Source organism: Canis lupus, chromosome 5 (genome assembly GCF_048164855.1).
Source record: "Canis lupus baileyi chromosome 5, mCanLup2.hap1, whole genome shotgun sequence".
Classification (NCBI taxonomy): domain Eukaryota; kingdom Metazoa; phylum Chordata; class Mammalia; order Carnivora; family Canidae; genus Canis; species Canis lupus.
The window spans coordinates 30,609,427-30,634,769 of NC_132842.1; the positions used below are offsets into that span (position 1 = coordinate 30,609,427).

General features: G+C 42.7%; 1 protein-coding gene across 2 annotated transcripts in view; it reads left to right on the plus strand.

Moving 5' to 3' along the window:
- Positions 1-24,739, plus strand: part of IL15RA (interleukin 15 receptor subunit alpha) — a 51,640-nt gene extending 26,901 nt beyond the window's left edge. The window contains exons 2-7 of one of the 2 annotated variants that reach the window (XM_072825910.1): positions 4,469-4,663; positions 9,212-9,304; positions 12,053-12,250; positions 14,265-14,297; positions 20,723-20,798; positions 23,813-24,739. In XM_072825910.1, the coding sequence (XP_072682011.1) occupies positions 4,469-4,663; positions 9,212-9,304; positions 12,053-12,250; positions 14,265-14,297; positions 20,723-20,798; positions 23,813-23,984 (767 nt within the window). In that variant the 3' untranslated portion in view covers positions 23,985-24,739. The remainder of the gene's footprint in view (positions 1-4,468; positions 4,664-9,211; positions 9,305-12,052; positions 12,251-14,264; positions 14,298-20,722; positions 20,799-23,812) is intronic. The other variant, XM_072825911.1, reaches the window with a different exon arrangement.
- The last annotated feature ends 604 nt before the right edge of the window (positions 24,740-25,343 follow it).

A 25,343-nucleotide genomic window follows, 5' to 3' on the forward strand; every position in this document is an offset into this window, starting at 1 on the left:
CAAGTATCAGCCTTTTCTCCAAGTAGCCATTGTTTCTTCTAGTGGAGACCAAGATCTGGGCACCAAGTATGCTCACTGTTAATATGTCAGTGCTTCTAGGCATCATAAAAGGACAGTGCTAAATCATGCACACACAAACACACCTGCACATACACACTGCCATGTACAGACATATGTACACATGCAGGTGAACACACACAATGATTACATACAACATCTCCGACCCCAATTCTCTTCTAACATCATGGGTACATTCCAGTCATCCTTTCCCTTGTTCCATAGTTACAACTTCTTCCTCCAATGGTGAGAAACCTGGACTGCATCTGTCTTTCTCATTGATGACAACTGGTTCCTATAGACTATCAAGGAGAAAAGAAGCGTTGACAGTGATTCTAGATCTTGGCCCTCAGATTTAACAGCAGAGATGGGCTTCAGAAGAGAATCTATAGGGACCATAAGACCGTCACTGTTTACTCAGTGTCTGTCCCAGCTTGCTTTTCCTTCTAAAACAGTGGTTCTCAACAGTGCATATAACTTGCTTCCTGTGACCTCTTCCCTTCTTGATGTGTCACATTCACTGCTGCTAAAGTGAATATGACAAGGACAACAATGTTTGGCAATAGGGGTGTTGAGCTGAGAGGGGCACTATCTGCTATGAATCTAAGGTAAGGGGAATAAGTCAAGCTACCACAAAGAAGATTACATATTTATTGAACTCTGTAAGAACTCTGAGTTCTCATATACTCAATAAACTGTCCCACACACACAGCCACCAGCTCCAAAGGACAACTGGATGAGTCACATGTTAGCACTGATGCCCTCCTACTGTAGCTGTGAGTCTTTATAACTCTTGCTGATATGGTCACCACTGCCTTGGCTTTTTAAAGTCATCTTGAGGGACAGGTCACAAATGTTTTATTTCAAAGTGTGTCAGAAATGCTGAAAGTTGAAAACCACCATTCTAAGTGGAGGAGAATATATCAACACTTAGAAGATGCAGAATGGTTTTTGCGGACAAAAATCCCGAATCTGGGAAAAATGCAGAAAACAACACAGACTGAAAAAAGTTGAGAGAGGGAAGATCAGTAGATCCAGAACATTATTTGAAATTAAAATGGAACTTGAGGGCTACCTGGTGAATAAAAATATCTTGGCAGGGATACGGGCAAACAGGATATATCCCAAAGACAAGATGGGGGGGGGGGGGGAGAGAGAGAGAGGAGATGGTAAAGGAAGTCAATCTAAGCAGATAGATTTCTTCTCTCTTCTATTAACTTTATTTATAGAAATAGTAAGGAAATAATAGAGGACTAGTAAGTTAAAGTGAAGACTATCTTATGACCTTACTCAAAAGGAAAGGGGAATGTTTGCATCCGTTCTAGCAGCCATGTGAAGGAAGAGAGAACATTGAGATCATCATGCTGATAGTCTGATATTGGTGATAAACAGCACAGATGTATATTATACAAAAATCTAAGATTAGATGTTGATGGGATTTTAAAAGAAAGTCAGTGGTTAGATTAAGAACGAAAGTCAAATAATCCATTTCCTTTCTTGAGACTAGGAAGACCAAAGTAAGGCCTGGGCTTTCCTGACCCATGGGGCTGTCATAGCCCAGGTGGACTCAGGCATGAGACATGCTGGAACCCCAGCCAGGAGAGCCCACATGGGAGGCCTTTGTGAAGTAGTGGAGGAGAATCTGACAGCTGACCCACCAACGGGCTGGTCTATCTGCAGGCTGCCAGGCACTTAGAGAAGGTTGTTCTGACCACATTCTGAATTTGGAGGTGGAATCCTCCTATTCTAATACCTACAGAGGCCCACCTGGCCAGTGGGAAGTGGCATAAGGGATCCAGGCGATAAGTGTCCTGGTGATTCTGGCAGTTGTTCTTGGACATCCAAACCTAAGCCAGCAACTAGGTAGTGTAGCAATCCAGGGATTGCTCTCTGGAGGAAAAGATGAGCAAGACCTGGGCAGAGGGGTCAGGGCCCTAGTCCCAAAAGCTAGGGTTTCTAGGCAGAAACAAGCCAACCTACAGGAAGTAGGTAGGAAGGAAGGAGAAAGTGCCATTTGGGGGCCCATGGCTAGTCAAAGCTGACTCCAGATCCTGCCCAACCAAAAGAAGGCTCAGATTGCTGGAAAGCAGACACAGATACTATTTGGGTAAATCAAACAAGAGGGGCTTATTTGAAGGATGCAGAAGGAAACCAAGCCTTCTTAGAACATCCAGGTTAAGATCAGAGACATTACATTTTTCCAGGATGGATGGGGATTCTTGTTCCAGAAGCCAGAATCCTCACTATAATATGCAGAGCTGCAGAAGACAGTTGCATCTTCCAGAATCTGTCCCCCTCGGACCTAGCACCAAAGTCTAATCTGGGTAGGTGACTGAGCTCACCTCATCCACTTGGGAATTGGGCTGTTTACCGTCCTTTCAGACTCAGCTAGCTAACTTGTCAGACTTTCAGACTAGAGCTGTCTGTTCCTGGTACATTCCAAAACCCAGACATGAGGACAGAGAACTTCCCTAGGTGTCATGCCCACAAGCCATCAGACTGGTTGTAGGGCTTATCCTGAGGATCTACTGAGCACCTATCTGTAGAAATGCCACAAAAATGAAACACCCACACTTGGCATCATTTATCCCTCTCTTGCCCTAGGCTCAACCAAGATTTCTGAGTTCCTGCAGCGGGGTACTTTAAAATCTCCCCTCCCCTACCTACCTTTCTATTATGATATATTTCATATACTTAAAACAGTGAATGAGTATAGGGCACAACTAATATTCTGCTAGGCCTGTCATCAGTGTGGCCAGTGGTAACCACCCCCACTCCTACCCCACCCCTGTCCCAATTACTGCCAGCAGCTGTCCTGATTGGTCAGAATATCTGAGTGGCACTGCTTGTTAATTTTAATTTTCACCCTGGCATATATTAACAGATGAAAAGGAAAAGGGAATAATAAACATCCATGTACAGAGCAGCTAAAGACACAGGGCATTGCAAAAACTTTCAAAAGCATTTTTAGCAGGTAAAACATTTGCAGGACTAAAAATTCAAAAAGTATGAAAAGGCAAAAAACAAAACAAAACAAACAAACAAACAAAGTATAAAAAGGCATTCAGGAAAAAATCTCTGTCTCTCCCTGTGCGTTTCTCAGCTGCTTCGTCTCCAGGGTTAATAGTCCCTCAAATACTTTCAGAGGTTTTATGTCCAGACAAAAAGTTGTGTATAGGTACCATTTCTTCCTTTTGCACTGATGGTGGCACGTAACGCACAGAGTTCTGTTCCTCTCCTTCCTAACCAACAGTGTGTCTTGGAGACCTTTCCACTTCAGTCCATCTGTTGTAAACAGCTGAGTAGTACTTCTTTGTGGGGTAGCTGTATTGTAATTTACTAAAATTAGTCTCCTGCTGACCACATACAAGGTCATTTGTAGATACTGGCTATTACGATCAATAGCTTTGTACCTGCTCACTTCATAAGTATACTAGTATATCTGTAAGATAAATTCTTAGAAGTGACATTGCTGGGGTAAAGGGCAGGTGCATAATAAGCATCATTCTCTGAACAACTGTTTCTTGAACACTGTCTCTTGCCAGATGTTGTACTAGGCTCAGAGAATATGGTGCTGGGCAAGACAGATGTGGCTCCCACTCTCTGCTGCTCAAAGTGCAAATGATGAGATATACAGCTATTACACCATCTTGTTGTCTTCACTACAACCATGAATGTGGCTGGCTGTATAAGGAGAGAACACAGAACTATGGGACCTGGCTGATTGGATGGGGAGGAGAAATGGGGGCAGCTTTCCTGAGAAAGTCATGTTCAAGTTAGGAAGGATGGCAGGAGATGAGCTGGGGGAGAACAGTGCCATGGGGGGACAGAAGGTCAGTGCAGCCAAGGGGAAGAGTAGCTAGGGAGGTGGTGTGGGAGGCAGGTCCAGCAGACCCTTGAAGACCTCCTGAGGATTTTAGCTTTTATTCTAAGAGCAGCAGGCAACCAGGAAAGAGTGAAGTCATCCAACGTGCATTTCTGAAGATGACTGGCTATATTACAGAAATGGATTTAAGGCTTTCAGGGAGAACAGGCAGGGAGACCAATCCAAAGGCTATTGCTGCTTTCAGGCAATAGAGTGCAGAGGCCCAGCTGGATGGGGCCAAAGAGATACAGTGAGACACTGATAGGAAGTGAAGGGGAGGGAATGGGGCTTCCATGGGTGACTCCCCAAGCCCTAGCCATGCTGGAAGGCAAGCACTAAAGACAAGGCTCCCTGGAAGACTTCTAAATGATAAGAGCCCTTACTGAATGTTTCACATGTTTAGAATGTGGGGTGTATCCTAAAGGGCCCCTAGGAAAGCCAGACGCTGGCTACAGAGGTGCTGAGTGCTGCCCAAGTTGCCCTGGAGAACACCTCTGAACAACCTGAAATGTGTTCACTTCTCCTCTCTTATCTACACCCTTGCAGGCATCACATGCCCTCCTCCCACATCTGTCAAACACGCAGATATCCAGGTCAAGAGTTACAGCGTGAGCTCCAAGGAACGGTACACTTGTAACTCTGGCTTCAAGCGGAAAGCCGGGACATCCAGCCTGACTGAGTGTGTGCTCAACAAGACCACCAACACTGCCCACTGGACAATCCCCAGTCTCAAGTGCATCAGTAAGTAGTCATCCTTGCAAGTCTCTCCATCCCCCATACCAAAGCTGTTCAGAGAGTGGAACTATAGTGTGGGAAGCTGAGTGAGCCCATCTCTGGGGGACAAGGCATCTGTGTTGACGTCTGAGGCTAAATAAACCAATGGGCCTCTAAACAACACCCCTGAGAGTTGGAAATACATAGGCTTTAGGGTCACATAATACGGGGTTCTTTGAGTGAGGGCTCAGGACTACCATCTTGGAAGTCTTTGTTCCTCATCTAGAAAATGAACCCAACATCAACATTGTGGGTCAAAAATGTTAAGTGAAACCTAGTCAATATTGACTCCAGCCATACCTCATCTTGTTGCGTTTTGCTTTAGTGCACTTTACAGATAACTGTGTTTTTTACAAATTAAAGGTTTGTGAAAATCCTGCCTCAAAAAGGTCTATTGACACCATTTTTCCAGCAGTATTTGCTCACTTTGTATCTCTGTGTCACAATTTGCTCACTTTGTATCTCTGTGTCACATTTTAGTAATTGTCTTTTTTTTTTTTTTTTTTTTTTTTGATAGTCACACAGAGAGAGAGAGAGGCAGAGACACAGGTAGAGGGAGAAGCAGGCTCCATGCACCAGGAGCCCAACGTGGGATTCGATCCCGGGTCTCCAGGATCGTGCCCTGGGCCAAAGGCAGGCGCCAAACCGCTGCGCCACCCAGGGATCCCACATTTTAGTAATTCTCATAGCATTTCAAACTTTCTCATATCTGTTATGGTAACCTGGGATCAGTGATCTTTGATGTTACTATTGTCATTCTTTTGGAGCACCGCAAACCACACCCACATAAGATGGTTAACTTAATTGATGTTGTATATGTATCCTGACTCCTCCATGGACTGGCCATTCCCACCTCTCTCTCTCTCCTCAGACCTCCCTATCATTTGAGACAGAACAATACTGGAATTAGGCTAATTAATTGCCCTATGATGGCTTCTAAATGTTCATGTGAAAGAAAGAAACATGTCTTTCTCTTTAAATCAAAACTAGGAATGATTAGGTTAGTGAAAAAAAGCACATCAAGTCAAGATAGACCAAAAAAAATAGGCCCTCGTGTGCCAAGTTGTGAATGTAAAAGAAACATCCTTGAAGAAAACTAAAGGAGCTACTCCAGAGAACACACAAGTGGTAAGTAAGCAAAAGAGACTTATTGCTGATAAGGAGAAAGTTTTAAGGGTCTGAATAGAAGAGCAAACCAGCCATAACATTCCCGTAAGCCAAAGACTCACCCCTGAGCCAAAGCCCCACCCTGATTCTCTTCAATTCCCTGAAGGCTGAGAGAGGTGAGGATGCTGCAGAAGAAATGCTTGAAGCCAGCAGAGGTTGCTTTCTGAGCTTCAAGGAAAGACGCCGTCTCCATAATAGGAGAGTGCAAAGGGAAGCAGCCAGGCGTCCAGAAGATCTAGCTAAGGTGGTTAATGAACGTGGCCACACTAAACAACAGGTTCTCAACATAGACAAACAGCCTTAGAGGGGAAGAGGAGGCCATCTAGGACTTTCATAGCCAGAGAGGGGAAGTCAGTGCATAGCTTCAAAGCTTTGAAGCTTCGAAGACAGGCTGACTTTTAGGAGCTAAGGCAGCTGGAACTTTAGGTTGAAGCCAATGCTCACTGACCATTCCAAAACTCCCAGGAACCTTAAGATTTATGCTAAATCTACTGTGCCTGTGCTCTATAAATGGAACAACAAAGCCTGGATGACAGCATATCTGCTTACAGCATGGTTGGCTGAATATTTTAAGCCCACTGTTGAGACCTACTGCTCAGGAAATGTCCTTTCAAAATATGATTGCTCATTGACAAAGCACCTGGTTAGCCAAGAACTCTGGTCAAGATGAACAGTGAAATTAATATTGTTTTCATGCCTGCTAAAAAATATATCCATTCTGCGGTCCCCGGATCAAGGAGTCATTTCAACTTTCAAGCCTTATTATTTAAGAAATACATTCCATTTGGCTATAGCTGCCATAAATAGTGATTCCTCTGATGGATCTGAGCAAAGTAAATTAAAACCCTTCTGGAGAGGATTCATCATCCTAGATGCCATTAAGAACATTCATGATTGGGGAACCCGGGTAGTTCAGTCGGTTAAGGGGCTGCCTTCGGATCAGGTCAGGATCCTAGGGTCCTGGGATGGAGCCCTGAGTTGGGCTCCCCACTCAGCAGGAACCCTGCTTCTCCCTCTCTTCCCAGCTCATGCTCTCTCTGTCGGTATCTCTGTCTCTCTCTCAAATAAATAAATAAAATCTTAAAAAAAAGAAAAAAGAGCATTCATAATATGGGAAGAGGCCCAAATATACACATTCACAGAGTTTTGGAGAAGTTGATTCCATCACTCATGGATGACTTTGAGGGGCTCAAGACTTCAGTGGAGGAAGTCACTGCAGATGAGGTGGAAAGAGATAGGGCGGAAAGAGATGAGGTGGAAACCAGATTAAAAGTGGTGCCTAAAGATAGTACGGAATTGATACAATGTCATGATCAAACTCGAACAGATGAGGAGTTGCTTCTTATGGATGAGCAAAGAAAATGGTTTCTTGAGATGGAATCTACTTCTGGTGAAGATGACAAGGAAGGATATAGGATATTACATAAACTCAGTCGATAAAGCGGTGGCAGGGTTTGAGAGGACTGACCCCAATTCTGTAAGAAGTTGTTCCGTGGGTAGAATGCTGCTATCAAACAGCACCACCTGCTACAGAGAAGTTGTTCATGAAAGGAAGAGTCCGTCGCCATGGCAAACTTCACCAGTGTCTTATTTTTTGGGACTGCTATAGCCACCCCACCTTCAACAACCACCACCCTGATCAGTCAGCAGCCATCACCATGGAAGCAAGACCCCCACCCCCACCACCAGCAAAGATTATGACCTACCGATTAGCAATTTTTAGCAGTATTTTTAATTAAGGTATGCATACTGATTTTTTTAAGACATAATGCCATTGCCCATTTCATGGACTACAGTATAGTGCAAACAGAACTTTTCTATGCACCGAGAAACAAACAAACAAAAATATTCACTTGACTTGCTTTATTGCCACATTTACTTTATTGTGGTGGTCTGCAACTGAACTCCTAGTATCTCTGAGGTATGCCTGTACTATTAATATCAATGATTTACGCTTACGGTAGCAAGATTTCAACTACAAAGGGTGTGTGCTCACAGCAGCCTTGCTGCCCAGAAAGCTTCCCCAATCTCTCCCTGGAAGACAGCCTGTAGGGAAATTATTACTGTTCTCTGTTGCTACCCACCCAGGAGAATGGGGGCTACCCAAGGAGCAGAGACTACCTTAGCCTGGTCCCTCATGTCCTGTGTCCAGCCAGCACTCCTGAGCCCACATGAGGGATGGTTGTCAGAATCTATTTTTTTCTCTTTAACCGTCCACAACTGGATAACTATGTCAGAAGCCAACAATCTTGGAGTGGAAGTCCAAAGTGCTATTTCCAGGAATACTAAGCCACTTACTCTAGAAAAATAACCGTTAACTCATGGTTTACTGCATATTTGGTACATGTCCAACTGTAAGCTAGATACTTTCTTGTATACGTGGAAATTCTCAATTCCTCTCCAGGGGAGTGGACAAAAGGGGTGGTTCTAGAGCAAACCCACTCTGCTGTAAGATTCCTTGAAGAGCCAGACTTACTCATTGGATTTGTGCACCTGTCCCCTCCCCGCTGCATGACGTCATGCAGACGTCAGAGGTAGGGCAAAGAGGAAGCCTTCTATTTGTTGCAAAGGAATCGCTCAGCTGGGGAACATAGTGGCACATGGCATCAAATGCCATTGAAGTGATGAACTACCTGGGTGAAGACAGGTATGAGCAATAACACTGTGGCAAAGACACAGAGGGTTCATCCAGGGGCAAACATAAGGGCTTTCCAGCACAGACAAAGTGACTATTTCTTCAAAGTGCCAATTCCTTTGGGTGAATGGATCCAAGATGGAGATGAGTTGCAGGCTCTGAACTGGTTAGTGGGGAGGTGGGGGGGGGGTAGAGGAAAAACGGGGGATAGACCTGGAATCGTAGACTTTTAGAACCTAAAGACTGGAGGATTTTTAGGTTTCATGTAGCCCAAGGATTCCTCACCTTCTACACCTAACAACTCCCTCCATTACTTTTCCTAACCTCCTGTGCTTGGGAATGTGCTTTATTTTTCTTTCTTATAAAACAACTGAATCTACTGAGTAGTATTTACTTTCCCATGCAAAAGACGGTATTATAAAACTGAGTTGATCTCAGTGGTATCATTCTAACCAAAAATAAAAAGACATTTGATACATGTCCAGTCTTTCTGAAAGGCAAGAAAAATAGTTTGCAGTCTGTTTGTATTTGCATGGGAATTGAAGATTGGGAAACATTGTTGGTTGTTTCTTTCTGGTGCTTCTGACTTAGCCCAGGAAGCCAGATATCTCCATTTTAAATTTATATATTTATTTTTTATTTATGTGCAGTCATGAAGCACTCCAGCTTCCACCCTCAGGCTCATAAATGCCATGTGGTTATCCTCTCTCCAGGAGACCCCTCCCTGACTCACCTAAGGCCATCCTCCTCAGACGTGCCGGCAGGGGTGACCCCAGAGCCAGAGAGCACCTCCCTTTCTGGAAAAGGTAGGGATGCTGAAAACTTTTTAAGGACTTCCATTCCCTGCTATGACTCTGGTCTCTATGAATCCCTCAGAATTCAGAAATTCTCGGACCACAGCTGGAGTTCCACTGCCAATTTAAACGACCAAACACACTTCTTATTAAAGTTAAAATTAAATTTTAGATTAGCTTAATTTTCTCTTTTAAGTCAAAGTTGCTTGATATCTAGGTTTCATTGGCACATAACTAATAATGATTCAAAATCTACTTTTTAAAAAGATTTATTTAAAAAAAGATTTTATTTATTTCTTTATTGCTTTATTTGAGAAAGAGACAGCAAGCATGAATGGTGGGGAGGCAGAGGGAGAGAGGGAGAAGCAGACTCTGTGCTAAGCAGGGGGCCCAATACGGGGCTCGATCCCAGGACTCTGGGATCATGACCTGAGCCGAAGGCAGATGCGTAACTGGGTGAGCCACTCAGGTGCCCCCCAAATCTAATCTTAATATGCCAGATCAGACTTAGCTGTAGACGCACTTCCAAATCAAAATTGGGGAGGATCCACCGTTTTGCATGCCTTGCACATTAGCCCGCCAAAACCTCATGGGTGCCAGTAGAAAACATTACATTCCTACTTCAGAGGCCAAGGATTTTCTTATGTACATGGCCCAGCAGGCAGCAGGAGCATTGGCATATTTGTGTCAATTCCTTCATCTCCATGTCACATAGGGGCAATGAATGGGGGTTGGCCTCCAAGATGCCTGTACGTGCAGAAGGCTGCTTCCTAACAGAAGAAGCCTGAGTTCAAGAAACTGGAGTCTTTTTCTTTTTAAGATTAATTGATTTTAGAGAGACAGAGAGAGAGAGTATGAGTTTGAATTTGGGTGGGGTAGAGAGAGAGAGAGAGTCTCAAGCAGACTCCATGCTGAGTGCAGAGCCTGATGATGGGCTCAATCCCAGAACCCTGAGCTCATGATCTGAGCTGAAATCAAGAGTCACTGAGGCACACCAAGAAACTGGAGTCTCTTACAACCAGCTGACCATGTCTGCCTTTTTGCTCCAGAGGGAGGCACTGTCTCCACCTTCCAAAGCTACATGAACATCTTTGAAAAGACATTCCCAAGAGAGGGACTTGTCAGTGCCTCTGCTGACATGGGGTGCAGACACACGAGGGACCTGTGCAGAATTGTTCCCCAACGATCCCAACGATGATCGCTCTGGTACGGAAGCATTGCACAATTCCAAGGTCTTAGCTGATCTTCTATCCCAATTTCCTTAGCACTGTCCTGATGTTAAGTAAATTGAAAGTAAATTGAAATTGTGAAGGAAATTTGAAATCTTAGATGCTAATATCTTGGCACAATGTGCCCTACATCCTAGGAGAGCCTTACTTTACACTTAAAGCCTGATTTTTTTGTGTCCCTTTATCCAATGTGGCTTTCCCCTGCCCCTGACTGCTCCTTCCTGCCCAGGCACAGTCATCCTGCCGTTGTTGGCCGCACTGCTGAGGCACACCTTCCCTGGAGCACAGCTTCCTAACTGTGGCTGTGTACTGGGATTGCCCCGGAACTCTAGCCATTGGGGGAGCAGTCTGGGAATTAGGGCTGGGAATTAGGATGGTGATTCTTAGGAAGCCAAAGCTGAGAACAAATGCTGAAGGGGGGATGCAGAGGCCAGAATGAGGTTTCATCCTAGTTAGTGAGGTAGTTAGTTGACTACAAACAGGAAGATATGGCTGAGTGCTGGCTGCATTTCAGTTTGGGAAATTCCCAAACCCCTTTAACCAACCCAAGGTGCATCTGGTTCACCAACGGATGAGAATAATCAAACGGTCCCTCCCAGCCTTGCGTTTGTGCATCAAACACCTGGTGAGATGAAACTGTGCGGCCAAAATCTCAGACGTGGGAGTGTAATCTCTGACGCGGGGTGACATGGCCATGTGCACTTGGGTGGGGATGTTCTGGGGGAGCTCTATCTGTGCAGTCCCCGGAGTGCTGGCAGCCCAGGGGGCGTGAGGAACGTGTGACCTAGGGGATTAAGGGGCAGGAGGACGTCTCCCAGCCTAGCCGGCTGGGAGAGCACAGGCGAGCAGCCCCACACAGCACAGCCAGACAGCCAAAGGTGCTGGGGTCACAGAGGCACTTTGCTTACTCCTTTGTTCCAGGCTTCCTAGGTACGGTACCAATCACAATGGAAGACCCATCCTTCATGGAAAGAGAATAGTGAAGTTGTTTCACCATGCTTCCCAGTTTGGGGGCAGCCATCTGCCAGGGAGGGTGAGGACCTGGACACAAGGCAGGCTACCCTCCTCTAGATCAGAGCAAAACCAGGACCCTCTCTTCGATCCAGTCAGCCTGAATCTCAGGCTTCCCCTTATTTCCAAAGTGGCATGCATACATGGAAAAAATAAACTAAAATCACAACCCAGATGTCTTGGGCAAATATAGTTATGCTCAGTTTTTGAGAGCACACTCTCACAGCATCTTGTGTGCCTTCTCTAGTAAACCAGCCCAGGTCTGCTCAAATCCATGGGATCTTCAACTTACAGGCACCATAATAGCTGTAGATCCCCTAGCATTCTCAAAAGTCCCATGGCCATTCCAGATGGATGAATAGTTAAGGGATTTTCCCAAAGAGCCATAGAGGAATGTGCTGAGGGGGAGGGCTGGCCCAGCGTGGACTCACCAGAGCAAGTGTTAAGTCCACTCTCTTCTGGAGCTTAGCAGAGACACTATTCTAAATATTTGCTTTCCATATCTTGCACTTTCCTGCAGAGCCAACTTTCACTTCCAAGTCAGACACCAAAGTGGCCACAAAGCCAACTATTGTGCCAGGCTCCAGGCCGATGCCGTCAAAGCCTCCTGCTACAGGAACCACAGGGCTGATCAGTAATGAACCCTCCTCCCAAGCCCCATCTCAGACAACAGCAAAGGCCTTGGAACACACTCCCTCTGCCTCCCAGGAGACGCCAGGTTAGCACTGGCTTCGCATACTTTAGGAGAGGTCAGCCGCCCTTGTGCTGCTTCTGAGGTGCAGGTGGAGACCTCAAGGGAGCTGACTGCATAGCATCATACCATCCGATCCAAAGTCCAGACAACTCAGTAACCCTCAGTCTCCTGCTCTGCTCTCTAACCTCTGTGCTCTGCCCTGGTTCAGTCCAGATGGAAAAGAAAGTCCATCTCCTGGATGTGACAAGGCTCACCGTATTGACCTGCATGGCAGAGGCTTTGCCAGTCTGAATAATATCTGCCTCCTCCTGATATGGGAGGACAGTGGAAGCCTTCTGCAGTCTGGATTCACACTCTGTGGGATGGAAAAGCTCTGGGTAAATCTATATCTTCCGTCAAGGCATATCTGATTCTCTGTGGGGTGTTTTTCTCGACCACAACACCACTGACTGTATTTCCCACGCTGTGTCTTTGATCCCCATAACTTATTTACTCCATCACCGGAAACCTGGACCTCCCACTCCCCTTCCCCTATTTTGCCCATCCCTCACACTCATCCCCTCTGGCAGCCATCAGTTTGTTCTCTGGATTCATGGGTCTGTTTCTGCTTTTGTCTGTTTGTTCATTTGTTCTGTTTCTTAAATACTACATCTAAGTGAAATCATATGGTGTTTGTCTTTCTCTGTTTGACTTATTTCACTCATTTTCTATATCCATCCATTGTTATCTCAAATGGAAAGGTTTCATTCTTTTTTATGGCTAATATTGTGTATATGTATATATACACACTATATATATATGCAATATATGTACAATATACATTGTGTATATATAATATATAAATATATATAATATATAAACATATATTATATATAAATATATATAAATATTAAATGTATTACATACAATTATATATAATATATACACAATATTATAGTGTGTGTATATATATAGTGTGTGTATATATAGTGTGTATATATATACACACTATATATATATATACACACACACTATAATATTGTGTATATATATTATATATAATAGTATATAATACATATTTAATATATATTAAATATATAATAAATATATTATTATATATAAATATATAATAAATATATAAATATATATGTGTGTGTATATATATAGTGTGTGTGTGTATACACACACACACACACACACACACACACACACCACATCTTCTTTATCCATTCGTTTATTGATGGACACTTGGGCTGCTTCCATATCTTGCCTACTGCAAATAATGCTGCAATAAACACAGATGTGCATATATTCTTTTCCAATTAGTGTTTTTGTTTTCTTTGGGTAAATGCCCAGCAGTAGAATTACTGGATCATAGAGATATTTCCATTTTTAACTTTTTGAGGAACCTCCATACTGTTTTCCAGAGTGGCTGCACCAGTTTGCTTCCCACCAGCAGTGCATGAGGGTTCCCTTTACTACACATCCCCCCTAACACTTGTTATTTCTTGTTTTTTTTTGATTCTAGCCATTCTCACAGGTGTAAGGTAATATCTCATTGTGGTTTTACATTTGCACTTCCCTGATGATAAGGGATGTTGAGAATCCTTTTATGTGTCTGTTGGCCATCAGTATGTCTTCTTTGGAGAAATGTCTATTCAGGTCCTCTGCCCATTTTTAATTGGATTATTCGCATGTGTGTGCTTGTGTTTGTATGTGTGTGTTTGTGCGGAGTTGTAAAGGTTCTTTATACATTTTGGATATTAACCCCTTATCAGAGATGTCACTTGCAAATCTCTCCTCCCCTTTAGTAGGTTGCCTTTTTGTTTTGTTGATGGTTTCCTTAGCTATGCAAACAGGGCATATTTGATTCTTAAGCATGGCCTAGCATCTAAATAAACTATCCTTATTCTTTGCTAAAGGGAGGTTGGTTTTGCCAGCCATGAATCTCTCAAAGCTTTAAGATGGGACCCAAACTGTCCAAAACTCCTCCTGCTTAATGAGAAATAAGTGCCCTTAGGACTCCAGGAATAACTGAGCTGCAATCTCTTCTCTGCAGGTACATATTCATACAATTCCGGAGCTGTGACTGGTAAGTCTTTTCTTTTTGTCTTGTCCTAACAGTGTTTATGCCCGTAAGACTTCTGTCTCAGGGCATGGGATAGTTCTGGCTTATGCTGTGCTGCCCCAGTACGGCCCCTAGCAGCATCCCCCTTTCACTCTCAAAAGTGATTCAGCTTAGATAATAAGTTATAGGATCACCCTACTTATGGATTCTAACAGAACTATTTATCTCAATATTGGTAGCTCCTTACTGTTAGGCTACTGATGTGGGAACCAGAGAGCTGACGCATCACAAAAGAGCCTCCTTCCCCTAAGTAGGGCTAGCCTTGCATCCAGGACTTACCAGAAACCCACACGTGCGTACTGCTGTTATTATTACAATGATGTTGTTATTCTGCCATAAACCGCATTCATCTTTCACAGGGTGTTAGCATGATGCATCTTACATGAGGACTGCTCAAATTTCTCAGTATAAAAGGTTTCTGTTTTATGGAAGACACACATAACTTTAAGGCTAGGAGAGAAAGTGAATGACCCAGTGAGTGTGAAGAGGAGAGTGGAAAAGCGATTGCACGATTTACAGAAAAAGAGGAAGGATGGGGAGGAAAGTGGAAGAAAAGAGACAGAAGGCAGAGAAATGCAATCCTAAGAAAGAATCAGACTTTTGTCTGACAAGTTTTCATTAAGCCAAAAAAAAAAAAAAAACCACTATAATTTTGTACAGACAAAAGTTATTTCAATTTTCTATGTATTAGTTTTCCTACTGGAGAATAACTCATATTTTTGTGGCTATATTTTATCTGCACCAAGTATCATCTAGGAGCACCTGGATTGCTGTCGGTTAGGCATCCAACTGTTGATGTCAGCTCAGGTTGTGATCTCAGGGTCATGAAATTGAGCCCCGCATCATCCCGCATCACCCTGCATCACCTCGCATCACCCACGTTCGGCCTGCACTCAGTGGGGAATCTGCTTCTCTCCCTCGCCCTCTGCTCCTCCCTCTGCTCCCACTCACTCTTCCTCTGTCTCTTTAAAATAAATAAATCAATTAATTAATTAATTCAAAAAATCTTTTTTAAAAACAGTGTCATCTAGAGAAAAAAAAAATAGCAAAACAAGTGAGGGGTACCTGGGTGGCTCAATCAGTTAAGCATCTGACTCTTTCAGCTCAGGTCATGATCTCAGGGTAATGGGATCCAGCCCCAAGTTAGGCTCTGTACTGAACCTGGAGCCTGCTGGAGAGTCTCTCCCTCTCCCTCCGCATGGCATGGCACCCCCTTCCCTGCTCACGCTCTCTCTTTAAAAAAAAAAAAAAGGCCATTCAAGTGGCTTCGGTCATTTCAGCAGTCAGTTGATCAGAGTAGTTTTTAAAATGATTAAAATGTATATGCAAAGGCAAGACATTTTAAAAAGCCCCCCTGGAGAATATTTTCATGGAAAAACGATGGGATTTCATGACAAGGATGCTGAAACAAAAATATGTTTATCACTTTAGAGGCAACCAGTAAGTAAAGTAGCCAAACTAACTTTTCTCTTTATGTCACATGCTACATTAACCTTTCTAAAAAGCTTTTTTATTCATTTTTTTTGAATTGGTAATATTTGTACAGGGTTTAAAAATGACAAATTACAAAAAGATATAGAGCAAAAAGCCCCATCTCACATTGAAAATCCCCTTGCAGGAAGAATGCAACTCCTGCTACCAGATTTATGTATATCTACAGCCTTTCAGAGTCAACCTATAAATAGCTTCACGGAGGAAACCTGATGCTAGATCAGTATTTTATTCTATTTTACACCTTGCTGATTTTCACCTAGTGGTAGATCTCAGGAATCCTCCATATCAATATATAAAAAACCACTTCCTTCTTTAAAACAGCTATGAAATATCCTAGCAAATGGATTTGTCACAATTTATGTAGCCAACCCCCTATTTGGACATGTGACTGTTTACATTCCTTGGCTATGTTACAAACAGTAATTAATTGGAAAACCTTCTAACCTTTGCTATATGCAAGTATATCTGTAGGATAAATCCTACACATAAAATTTGGGGGGGGGGCATCTTTTCGGGTTTTTTAAAGACTTTATTTACCTATTCATGAGAGACACAGAGAGCGAGAGGCAGAGACACAGACAGGGGGAGAAGCAGGGTCCCCTCAGGGAGCCCAATGCAGGATTCGATCCTAGGACTCTGGGATCATGGCCTGAGCCAAAGGCAGACGCCCACCACTGAGCCACCCAGGTGCCCTTGGGGGGTATGTTTCCCATGTAGATTTTCAAACAACTACTTTATTATGGGATATCATCTTATATTTTTTCCAGTTCATGACTTTCATTAGATTGAAATATCAGAAACTTTCTCCCACATTCTGAAGTATAATGTAATAAGCACTAACACCTGCAATAGGCAAAGATAGCTCTGTGCAAGAAATTGTGGAAATACAGAGATTAAAAAAACAAAAGCAAAAGCTTTAAATATTTCCGGCTTCAAAATAAACATGTTAGCACTAACAAGACAGATCAAGTAATTGTCAGCATAGAAATAAAAATAAGTTCTATTTCATTCAATGTTATTTAAGTTCTATCAGCTAAGAAGGTGTAAACTGACATTAAAATCATGCTAATTTTCTAAAAACACTTATTGATGATGCCTGCCAGGTATGTAGTACATAATCCAAGCCACCTGAGACCCAAGAGGATGCCCCTGTCAGGTACAAATGGCAGAGACACCTGCTGGCTCCTTGGGCATTGGTAGATGTTGTCATTTCTGTGTGAATAAGCAACCAGTTGACTATGTTTGTAAGCAAATATAAATGCTTCACCATAGTAGTCGTTCAGGAAATGCTGATTAACTTAATATTTTCATCAGCCCATTGATAATTACCAATATCATAATTTTTAAAATAAGTAACATAAATGACTATCACAGCTTTTTAAAGTGTTTTTTTTCTTTTTAGTTCAACAGAAAATGGTAAATGGTAGATGCTCAATAAATAGTAAATGGGTGAGCAAATGATATATGAACTTGAGGACTTTAGGAAGTATGGTTCATCATTTCATTGTCTTAAATATCTACAGGCTCATTTGGCAGCCTTTTTTAAAAGATATTATTTATTTATTTGAGAGAGAGAGAGAGCACAAGCTGGGGGGAGGTGAAGAGAGAGAGGGAGAGAATCTCAAGCAGACTCCCCTCTGAGCACAGAGCCCCATACAGGGCTCAGTCTCACAAGCCTGAGATCACGACCTGAGCTGAAACCAAGAGTCAGATGCTTAACCGACTGAGCCATGAGGTGCCCCTGGGAAGCCCTTTTAATCAATAATTTCAATTATTCCAATATCCAATATCTGATCTTTGATTAGGCTATTCTCAAGAACTTCCTGATTATAACTGAAAAGGCCAGAATGTCATCTATGACAGTGTTTGCACTCCCATGTTTATTTAATACACTAGGAGGGAAGAGTTAATTTTTCAAACTGTGTTATGCATCTCATCTTTCATATCTGAAATAAATATGCTGCTGCTGCTATACTCAGCCTTTAATAGGAGCTAGCTCTATATTATATCATTCATCCATTTATTCAATATAAATTGAGTTCTAACTCTACACCAGATTGGTCCTAAGTTGCAACAAAATGCAGATTTCTTGTTGAGAAGTAAATGGCACATCACAAGTACCTCAATTTATGGACTGTAACTGGTTTAATTCAACCAATTAAGTATTTATTGAGTGCCTACTCTAAACCCAACACCTACTACGTGCTTAGTACAGTAAGAGACAGAAAAGAAACACTGCCCAGGAACAATGGATGGATATTCTTACTTTAAAACTTCCTTCATCAGTTGCAGGGACATCGGCACTCAGAAACAGCACTCCCTGGATGACCTAGTTTGCAAGTACTGCTAAGGAATGGTGACCTCCCATGTTCTCAGAGGACCTTTTCATCATCCACACTGAAAAGTGGCCACTGGCTGCCTTGGCCACCTTCTTCACTTTAGCCCCAACATGTTTTGTGGGGTTTAAGTCAAGGTGTGGAGCTACTGGCCTTTCTCAGCCTCCTGAGCAATAATCCACTTTTTCTCCCTCCTCCCCCAGACTCTAGTCCTCCTCTGTTCTCCTCCGGCTCGCCAAACCTCACTCTCTTGCTTTTTCTCCAACCCATGCATCTTGTAGGAAACACAAAAGGCAACTGATATGTTTACCTATCATATTAGTGATTTTGGTTTCTATTTCTTTACTCAATTTGCCTGGAGATAACTGAGGAAGAGGTCAAGGGCATGAGTTTGACACTGGATTCTAAGTGCTCGGTCACATCACTGGATCAAAAGCCCTCCTCTCCCTGGAGTTGGGAGTCAACAGGCTTATCATACGGAAGAAGCAGGAAGAGGCATTGTGAAAGTAGAACTACAGTTGACATCAACTGGCCTTTTCCAATAAATCCCTCCATGGACAGTAAATGCATGCCTAGCTGATTAGTCAATGTGAAGAAATAGTTTACCCCAGCGTACACCATCTCTGCTTAGAAAGTATTTCTGGTATTCAATCATAATGATGATTAATGTTAAGTCTGAAAACTCAAAACATTTTCCACTAATTTGCTATGCTTCCTGTTATTTCCTGTGGGACTTTTCTATTCTTATTTATATTTACTGAAGCACAAGTAGATTTGCTTTCACAACTTCATTGTTTCTTCTGATGACAGCACCATTTCAGAAATATCAGGGGAAAAGTGAAGTTTTTATAAAAGAAAATAAAGATTATCCACAATCCCCGCCCCCCCCCCCATTACTTAAGACTTTGGTATCTATTCTTCAAGGCTGTCCTATGGATATAGGCACACACATGGCTTATGAGACACTATTTTTTGGTTCATTTTTACCCCAGACAGTTTTTTTCCACTTAAGATATTGGGGACAGGGACATCCTTCCATGTTAATAGATTCATTTCATAATTTTCACAAGTTGAATGATATTCCCACGCATGGGTGGACTACAGTTTATTTAGTTAATTTTCTATTAATAAGAGATTGAGGTTAACACTCAAAAAATTGCTTTAAATAATACTTTAGTGAATACTCCTGAATCTATTTGCCCACTTTCTTAAATCAATTCCTAGAAGTGGGACTAGAGAGTCAATGGGTATGGTCTTCTCTAAAGCTTTTGTTATATGTTGCCACTTGTCCTTGAGAAAACCTGAACCATTTTACTCCTACCTGGTGGAGAATCTGAGTGTTTCCCCACATCCTTGTCTTTCTGTTTTCCAACAGAGTTGTATTTTGAAAGGCCAAGGTGGGAGATTTATCCTGTACACAAGGCCGTATGCTGGTTGTACAGACATAGGTCCAGAAAGCTTAACATCTAGATGTGACTCACAGTCCCCAGTCAGACCCCTGGCTTCACACCCCAGATGTTCAGGGCTGAGATCTTTCATGTAGGGCAGGTGGGTGTTTTTTGCAGGGCAATTTCACAATATTAAGGCAAATTGGCCAACTCTGCCTGGGGCTTATTACTGATGCAAGTGTTTTTATTTTTTTTAAGATTTCATTTATTTGAGAAAAAGAGAAAGCAAGAGACAGAACATGAGTGGAGGGGGAGGGGCCAATGGAGAAGGAGGAGCAGGCTCCTTGATGAGCAGGGAACCCCACACGGGACTCAATCCGACCCCAAAACCCTGAGATCATGACCTGAGCTGAAGGCAGATGCTTCACCGACTGAACCACCCTGGCACCCTAATGCAAGTGTTCTTAAAATAGGTTTACCGGGCCCTCGGGCTAAGCCCTCTTGCTTCCACATGGAGATCCCTCTCTTTCTATCCTGTCTAATAAATCTCAAATGCCCTAGGACTGCTGACCTCCTACCTGCAAGTGCTGCCATCACTCCAGGCTGTTCCTTTCAATTCAGCCCAAACAGGATGGTTCCCTTCTCCTAAGCCATCACCTGACTCTCCTCCTATCTGTAACACCTCTCTTACAGCGCCTCCTCTTTCTCCTCACCACTCTTTCTCCACCATAAAAAGTTGTCAATAAAAAAACAACGATCGGGTCACATGGGTGGCTCAGTTGGTTAAGCATCCGACTCTTTTTTTAAGATTTTATTTATTTGAGAGAAAGACAGAGAGAGCACGCACACAGGAGGTGGGGGTAGAGGGAGAGGAAGGGGATCTCCAGCTGACTCCCCACTGAGCCAGAAGCCCAACACGGAGTCCATCCCACCACCCTGAGATCATGACATGAGTCAAATGAACTGGTGGTATTGGTGGGGAAACACTGTACTTTTTGCCCCAAAGGAGAGTAGATCGGACTGCATGGACCTCAAGAAATGTTAATAACAGTAAGCTCACTGGGAAGGCATCTGGATCTCTCTGCAGGAATGTAAATTGGGAAGAACTCTCAGGTTCTTAGAAATGCTACCACGACTTTCCTCATGACAGCTTAGTTCTGTTCTCTTGCAGCGGCGATCTTCACACCTGTCACTGTGCTCTGTGTAGTGTGTGTGGTATTTCTTCTGGTATGTTACAAAAAAATGAGGTGAGTAGCGCCAAGAGACTCCGAGATTCTTACTGGCTGAGATTCTTGCTTCCCTCTGAGAAAAGAGCTGCATCACAATGATTGTGGGCCTTCCCACCTTCCTGGCTATTGAGGCAGGCTCTCATGCTCACCCACAGGCCCATCTTGGCCAAAAGGAGAGCCAGCCTTGGGCGGCCCTTCGCAGGACACCAGTCAGTTGCACAGCAGCCAGGACCTAACTGGTAACAAAGGTTTACCAGAAGGAAAGAAAAGAATGAACAGTTTTCTTTCCTTTTCAGAAGCAAAGAATGTATCCGGTAACCAATCTGATAGATATGCAATTGCTACAATATGAGCATGAATATATTTTCTTGAATGCACTCATGAAATATAGGCACACTTTATTTATGTGCTTATTCATGTCAGCCTGACTTTTGTATTTCTAATAACTGAAATTCTGTATTTCAGCATTTGTGACAAAAGCTTGCTGAAATTTCAGTTTTTATTATTATTCTAATCTTGAGGCATTTTTATCATTAAAACCTCAAATGGCAAATCCACCTTCATTTCACACATCTATCAGTTAGAAACCAGTAACCAGCATTCCATATTGATATGGCTGTTCTGGATCCTTCCTCAACATTATACAATGAACAGTGGAAATCAGATTTGTTGAAACTAAACTTTTAGTTGCTAGTAATAAAGAATTCTTTTCTAAATATATCAGTATCCGAGTTATACCACCCTTTAAGCCTCACTTTGGCAAAATGAATGTTCCGTGAAATGCTACTGTGAGGCCAAAATGAAAAAGTCATCTAAAAATTCACATTAGGGATGACTGAGTGGCTCAGCAATTGAGCGTCTGCCTTTGGCTCAGGGTGTGATCCTGGAGTCCCGGGATCAAGTCCCACATCAGGCTCCCTGTTGAGGAGCCTGCTTCTCCCTCTGCCTGTATCTCTGCCTCTCTCTCTCTCTCCGTGTCTCTCAGAATAAATAAATAAAATCTTTTAAAAATAAAAATTAAAAATTAAATAAAAATTAAAAATTAAATAAAAATTTACATCAATCTTTGAAAGCTATTAATGCCATCCCAACCAAAAGAAATGCCATAAACCTGAGAGATCATTTAGAAATGAAGGTTAATGTATTATTACTCAAAAAACTGTCAAAACAGTTGAATGCTGTTTTGAATGCTGAAATGTTGGCAAAATCAAAAATGACTTTTAAAAGGATTTTCAAAGTGTTTACAACTAAGTTTCTACACGAAATGTTGTATTTGGAGTTACATTCTTAAGAGATTATAATGATTGTACTCATTGGCTTAAAAAATGTACACACTCTTTTTTAAGAATAACACATTAAAAATAGGATCTAATAAGAATTTGTAAATTTGGTATATATAGCCAATAAACTTGCTGGTAAGATGAAAATATCAATATTCACTGACTATAGTAAAGAAATATTGATAAATTGGGGCGCCTGGGTGGCTCTGTGGTCGAGCATCTGCTTTTGGCTCAGGTTATGATCCCGGGGCCCTGGGATCAAGTCCCACATTGGGCTCCCTGCAGGGATCCTGCTTCTCCCTCTGCCTATGTCTCTGCCTCTCCCTCTGTGTCTCTCATAAATAAATAAATAAAATCTTTAAAAAAGAAACATTGATAAATTATATCTTTAAGAATTGGTAAGCCTGAAAAGCATTACTACTTGGTACATTCTGTGAAGCAATTCTTTGCTGTATACTTATTTTTTTTACAAATGGGTTATTAGGTAGATTTGTCATTCAACAAATTGGCTTTCAGCAGATTATCTTCAGTACATTGGCCTAGAGCCCTGATTTACAGTTTAGCACTCACTCCAAGGAGCTCAAAGTGCTTATGTACAGGATAATTGAAGTGGGGATGATATACAATATCCTATTAGTTTCAGGTGTGCATTATATGAATTCAGCATTTTTATGCATTATGAGATGATCCCCATAAGTCTAATTACTATCTGACAATCAAATGAAGTTACTACAATATGATTGACTGTATTCCCTGTGCCGTACATCACATCCCTGTGACTTATTTATCTTGCAACTAGAAGACTGTACCTCTTAATCCCCTTCCCCTATCTCACCTGCCCCTCAGCCCCTACCCTCTAGCAACCATGTTTGTTCTCTGTATATACAAGTCTGTTTTATTTTTGTTTTTTATATTCCGCAAATGAGTGAAATTGTATAGTATTTGTCTTTCTCTGTCTTATTTCACTTAGCATAATACCCTCTGAGTCCATTCACGCTGTCACAAAAGACAAGATCTCCATTATTTTGGTGGAGAAATACTCCATTGTGTATAGACACACCACATCCTTTTTATCCATTCATCTGTAGATGGACACTTAGTTGCTTCCATATCTTGGTGGGTGTAGATAACACCACAGTGGACATGGGGTGCAGATATCACTTTGAATTGGTGGTTTGTTTTCTTTGGATTCAAAGTGTTACTTTGAAATGTCCTAAAGACTTGCCTCTCCTCAAGAGGTAGATGCTATAATCCGTGGAGGAAACTGCTGACCCAGACACTGCTGACCCAGGCCCTAAAAACATAAGTCCTTCAATGACGGGGAAACATGTGGAATTAACATGTTCTGCTTCTCCCCACTCTTCATTACTCAGGAATCGATTCATATATGTTTCTTGAAACACGTACCAAGTACCAAGAACTGTCTGAAAAGGTTGATGAAGGTGACATCATTTTTGCCAAGATGATCACATGTGGCTTAGCTGGGCTCCTGGGTACTCTCTCCCTTTTGTTCCTGCCCTTGGAACTACTGCTTCTTAGCAGAGGATTAGAGAAGATGGGGTAAGCTGCTCCAGCAGTAGCACTGGGGAATCTTAGGAGGCTGAGGGGGTTAAAACACCAAAGTCAGATTGAAATGCCAGGTTGAATGGATGTAAGCTAGGTTTACTCCATCTGAGTGTTCATTGGGAATGACCTGTTCACTCAGGGAGACCCTCTCCTCCTTTCAAAACCTGTGAATGATCTGCTTTACAGGCAAACTTCGCAGACACCCCAGGTTGAAATGGAAAGCATGGAAGAGGTGCCAATGACGAGGGGAGCCAATGGCAAAGAAGACACTGCAGAAAACTACCCGCACAACCTAGAAGACTCCAGGGGGGACCTGAGGGCAGCAGAGGCTGAAGCGAAGGCGCCAACCCTGCCATAGCCAGAGAGGACCTGAAAACAACTCAAGGTGGTGGGTGCCAGGAAAGAGCCAGTCAGGAAGACAAATGCCTTGGCTTCATTTTATCGACGGCGCCCACTCAAGACACCTCCTGTATTTATAGGCTCTTCAGTCTCATGTTGGATGGTTGGGACCTGTCCTGCTCGGCCCTGCCTGGCCTCCGGTATAGGGCTGGCGTCCCCCGAATCCCAGCAGTTGAAGCCTTCCTGAGAGTGGTCGAAGGCCTCGGCCTTCCTTTCATGTCACTGTGACATTTATTCAGGATAGCTTAGCAGCTTGACTATTCCACCCCTCATCCTGACCTGCAGTTTACAGAGGAGGCTATAAGACAATCATGAGGCTCTAAGATAATTATGAGTCTCCTCCTGGCTTAGGAGATGTCTACAAGGATGACAACAGCGTTGCAGTTCCAAAACACTCGCTGTCCCTCTAGTTAGGTGTTCTGCATGCACTGAAAGGGAGCAAAGAGGTATTATGCTCCATTAATCCACTTGATTTAAGTATTCAGAAAGAAGGAAACTGAACTCAGTGATATTTTCCATATATATGCACTTCTATTTATACTCCTTGTCTATTATAGCTACATATTTTATATAACGTTATTTTGAAATTGTGTCTTATATAAACAAAATGTCTATTTTCAATACAAAAAAAAAATGCACTGAAAGAATCGCTGAGGAGATGTAATGGGCCTCAAATAAAGAAGAGGAGAAAGAACGGGAATGCAGAATCCCAAATGGTTGAGCTTGGCTTTTCTTTCTAAAAGGAGGAGGGGGGTGGGGAAACTTGCCTAAAGCTGGATCAGATCACAGTTTTAGAGAATCTCTAATAAGATTTCCATGTGAGAAGCAAAAAGTGGCAGGTTATGACCCAAGTGGGCCTGGCCCATACACTGTCTTGTTCCCTACATTGTTCTCTTTTTCTATTTTTTTTGTTCTCTTTTTTTAATAACACTTATTTATAAATTCAGGGGCCTAATCCGACTCTCTCATTTTATAGATGAGAAATATGAGGTCTATAGAAGTTGACTTGCCCAAGGTCACATGGCTTGATTAATGCCAGGTTGGGCAACATTTAGGAAGGGTCATGGGGCAGGAGAGGACCAGTCCCAACCAGAAACCAGCCATTGACTGCCTCACACATGGCCAGGTGCAGTCAGGCAGCCATCACAAGCATCTGGAAAGTGGGGCACGGGCTCAGCAACCATCCACATGCCACCAGCAGCTGCCAAAGGGCCTTTCCTTACTAACTTCTTCATGTCATCGATTTAGATGGTTTCATCAAGAGCGAAGGAACGGTGGGAATTTCCAATGGCTGGTGTTGCGATTTTAGAGCTGTGCC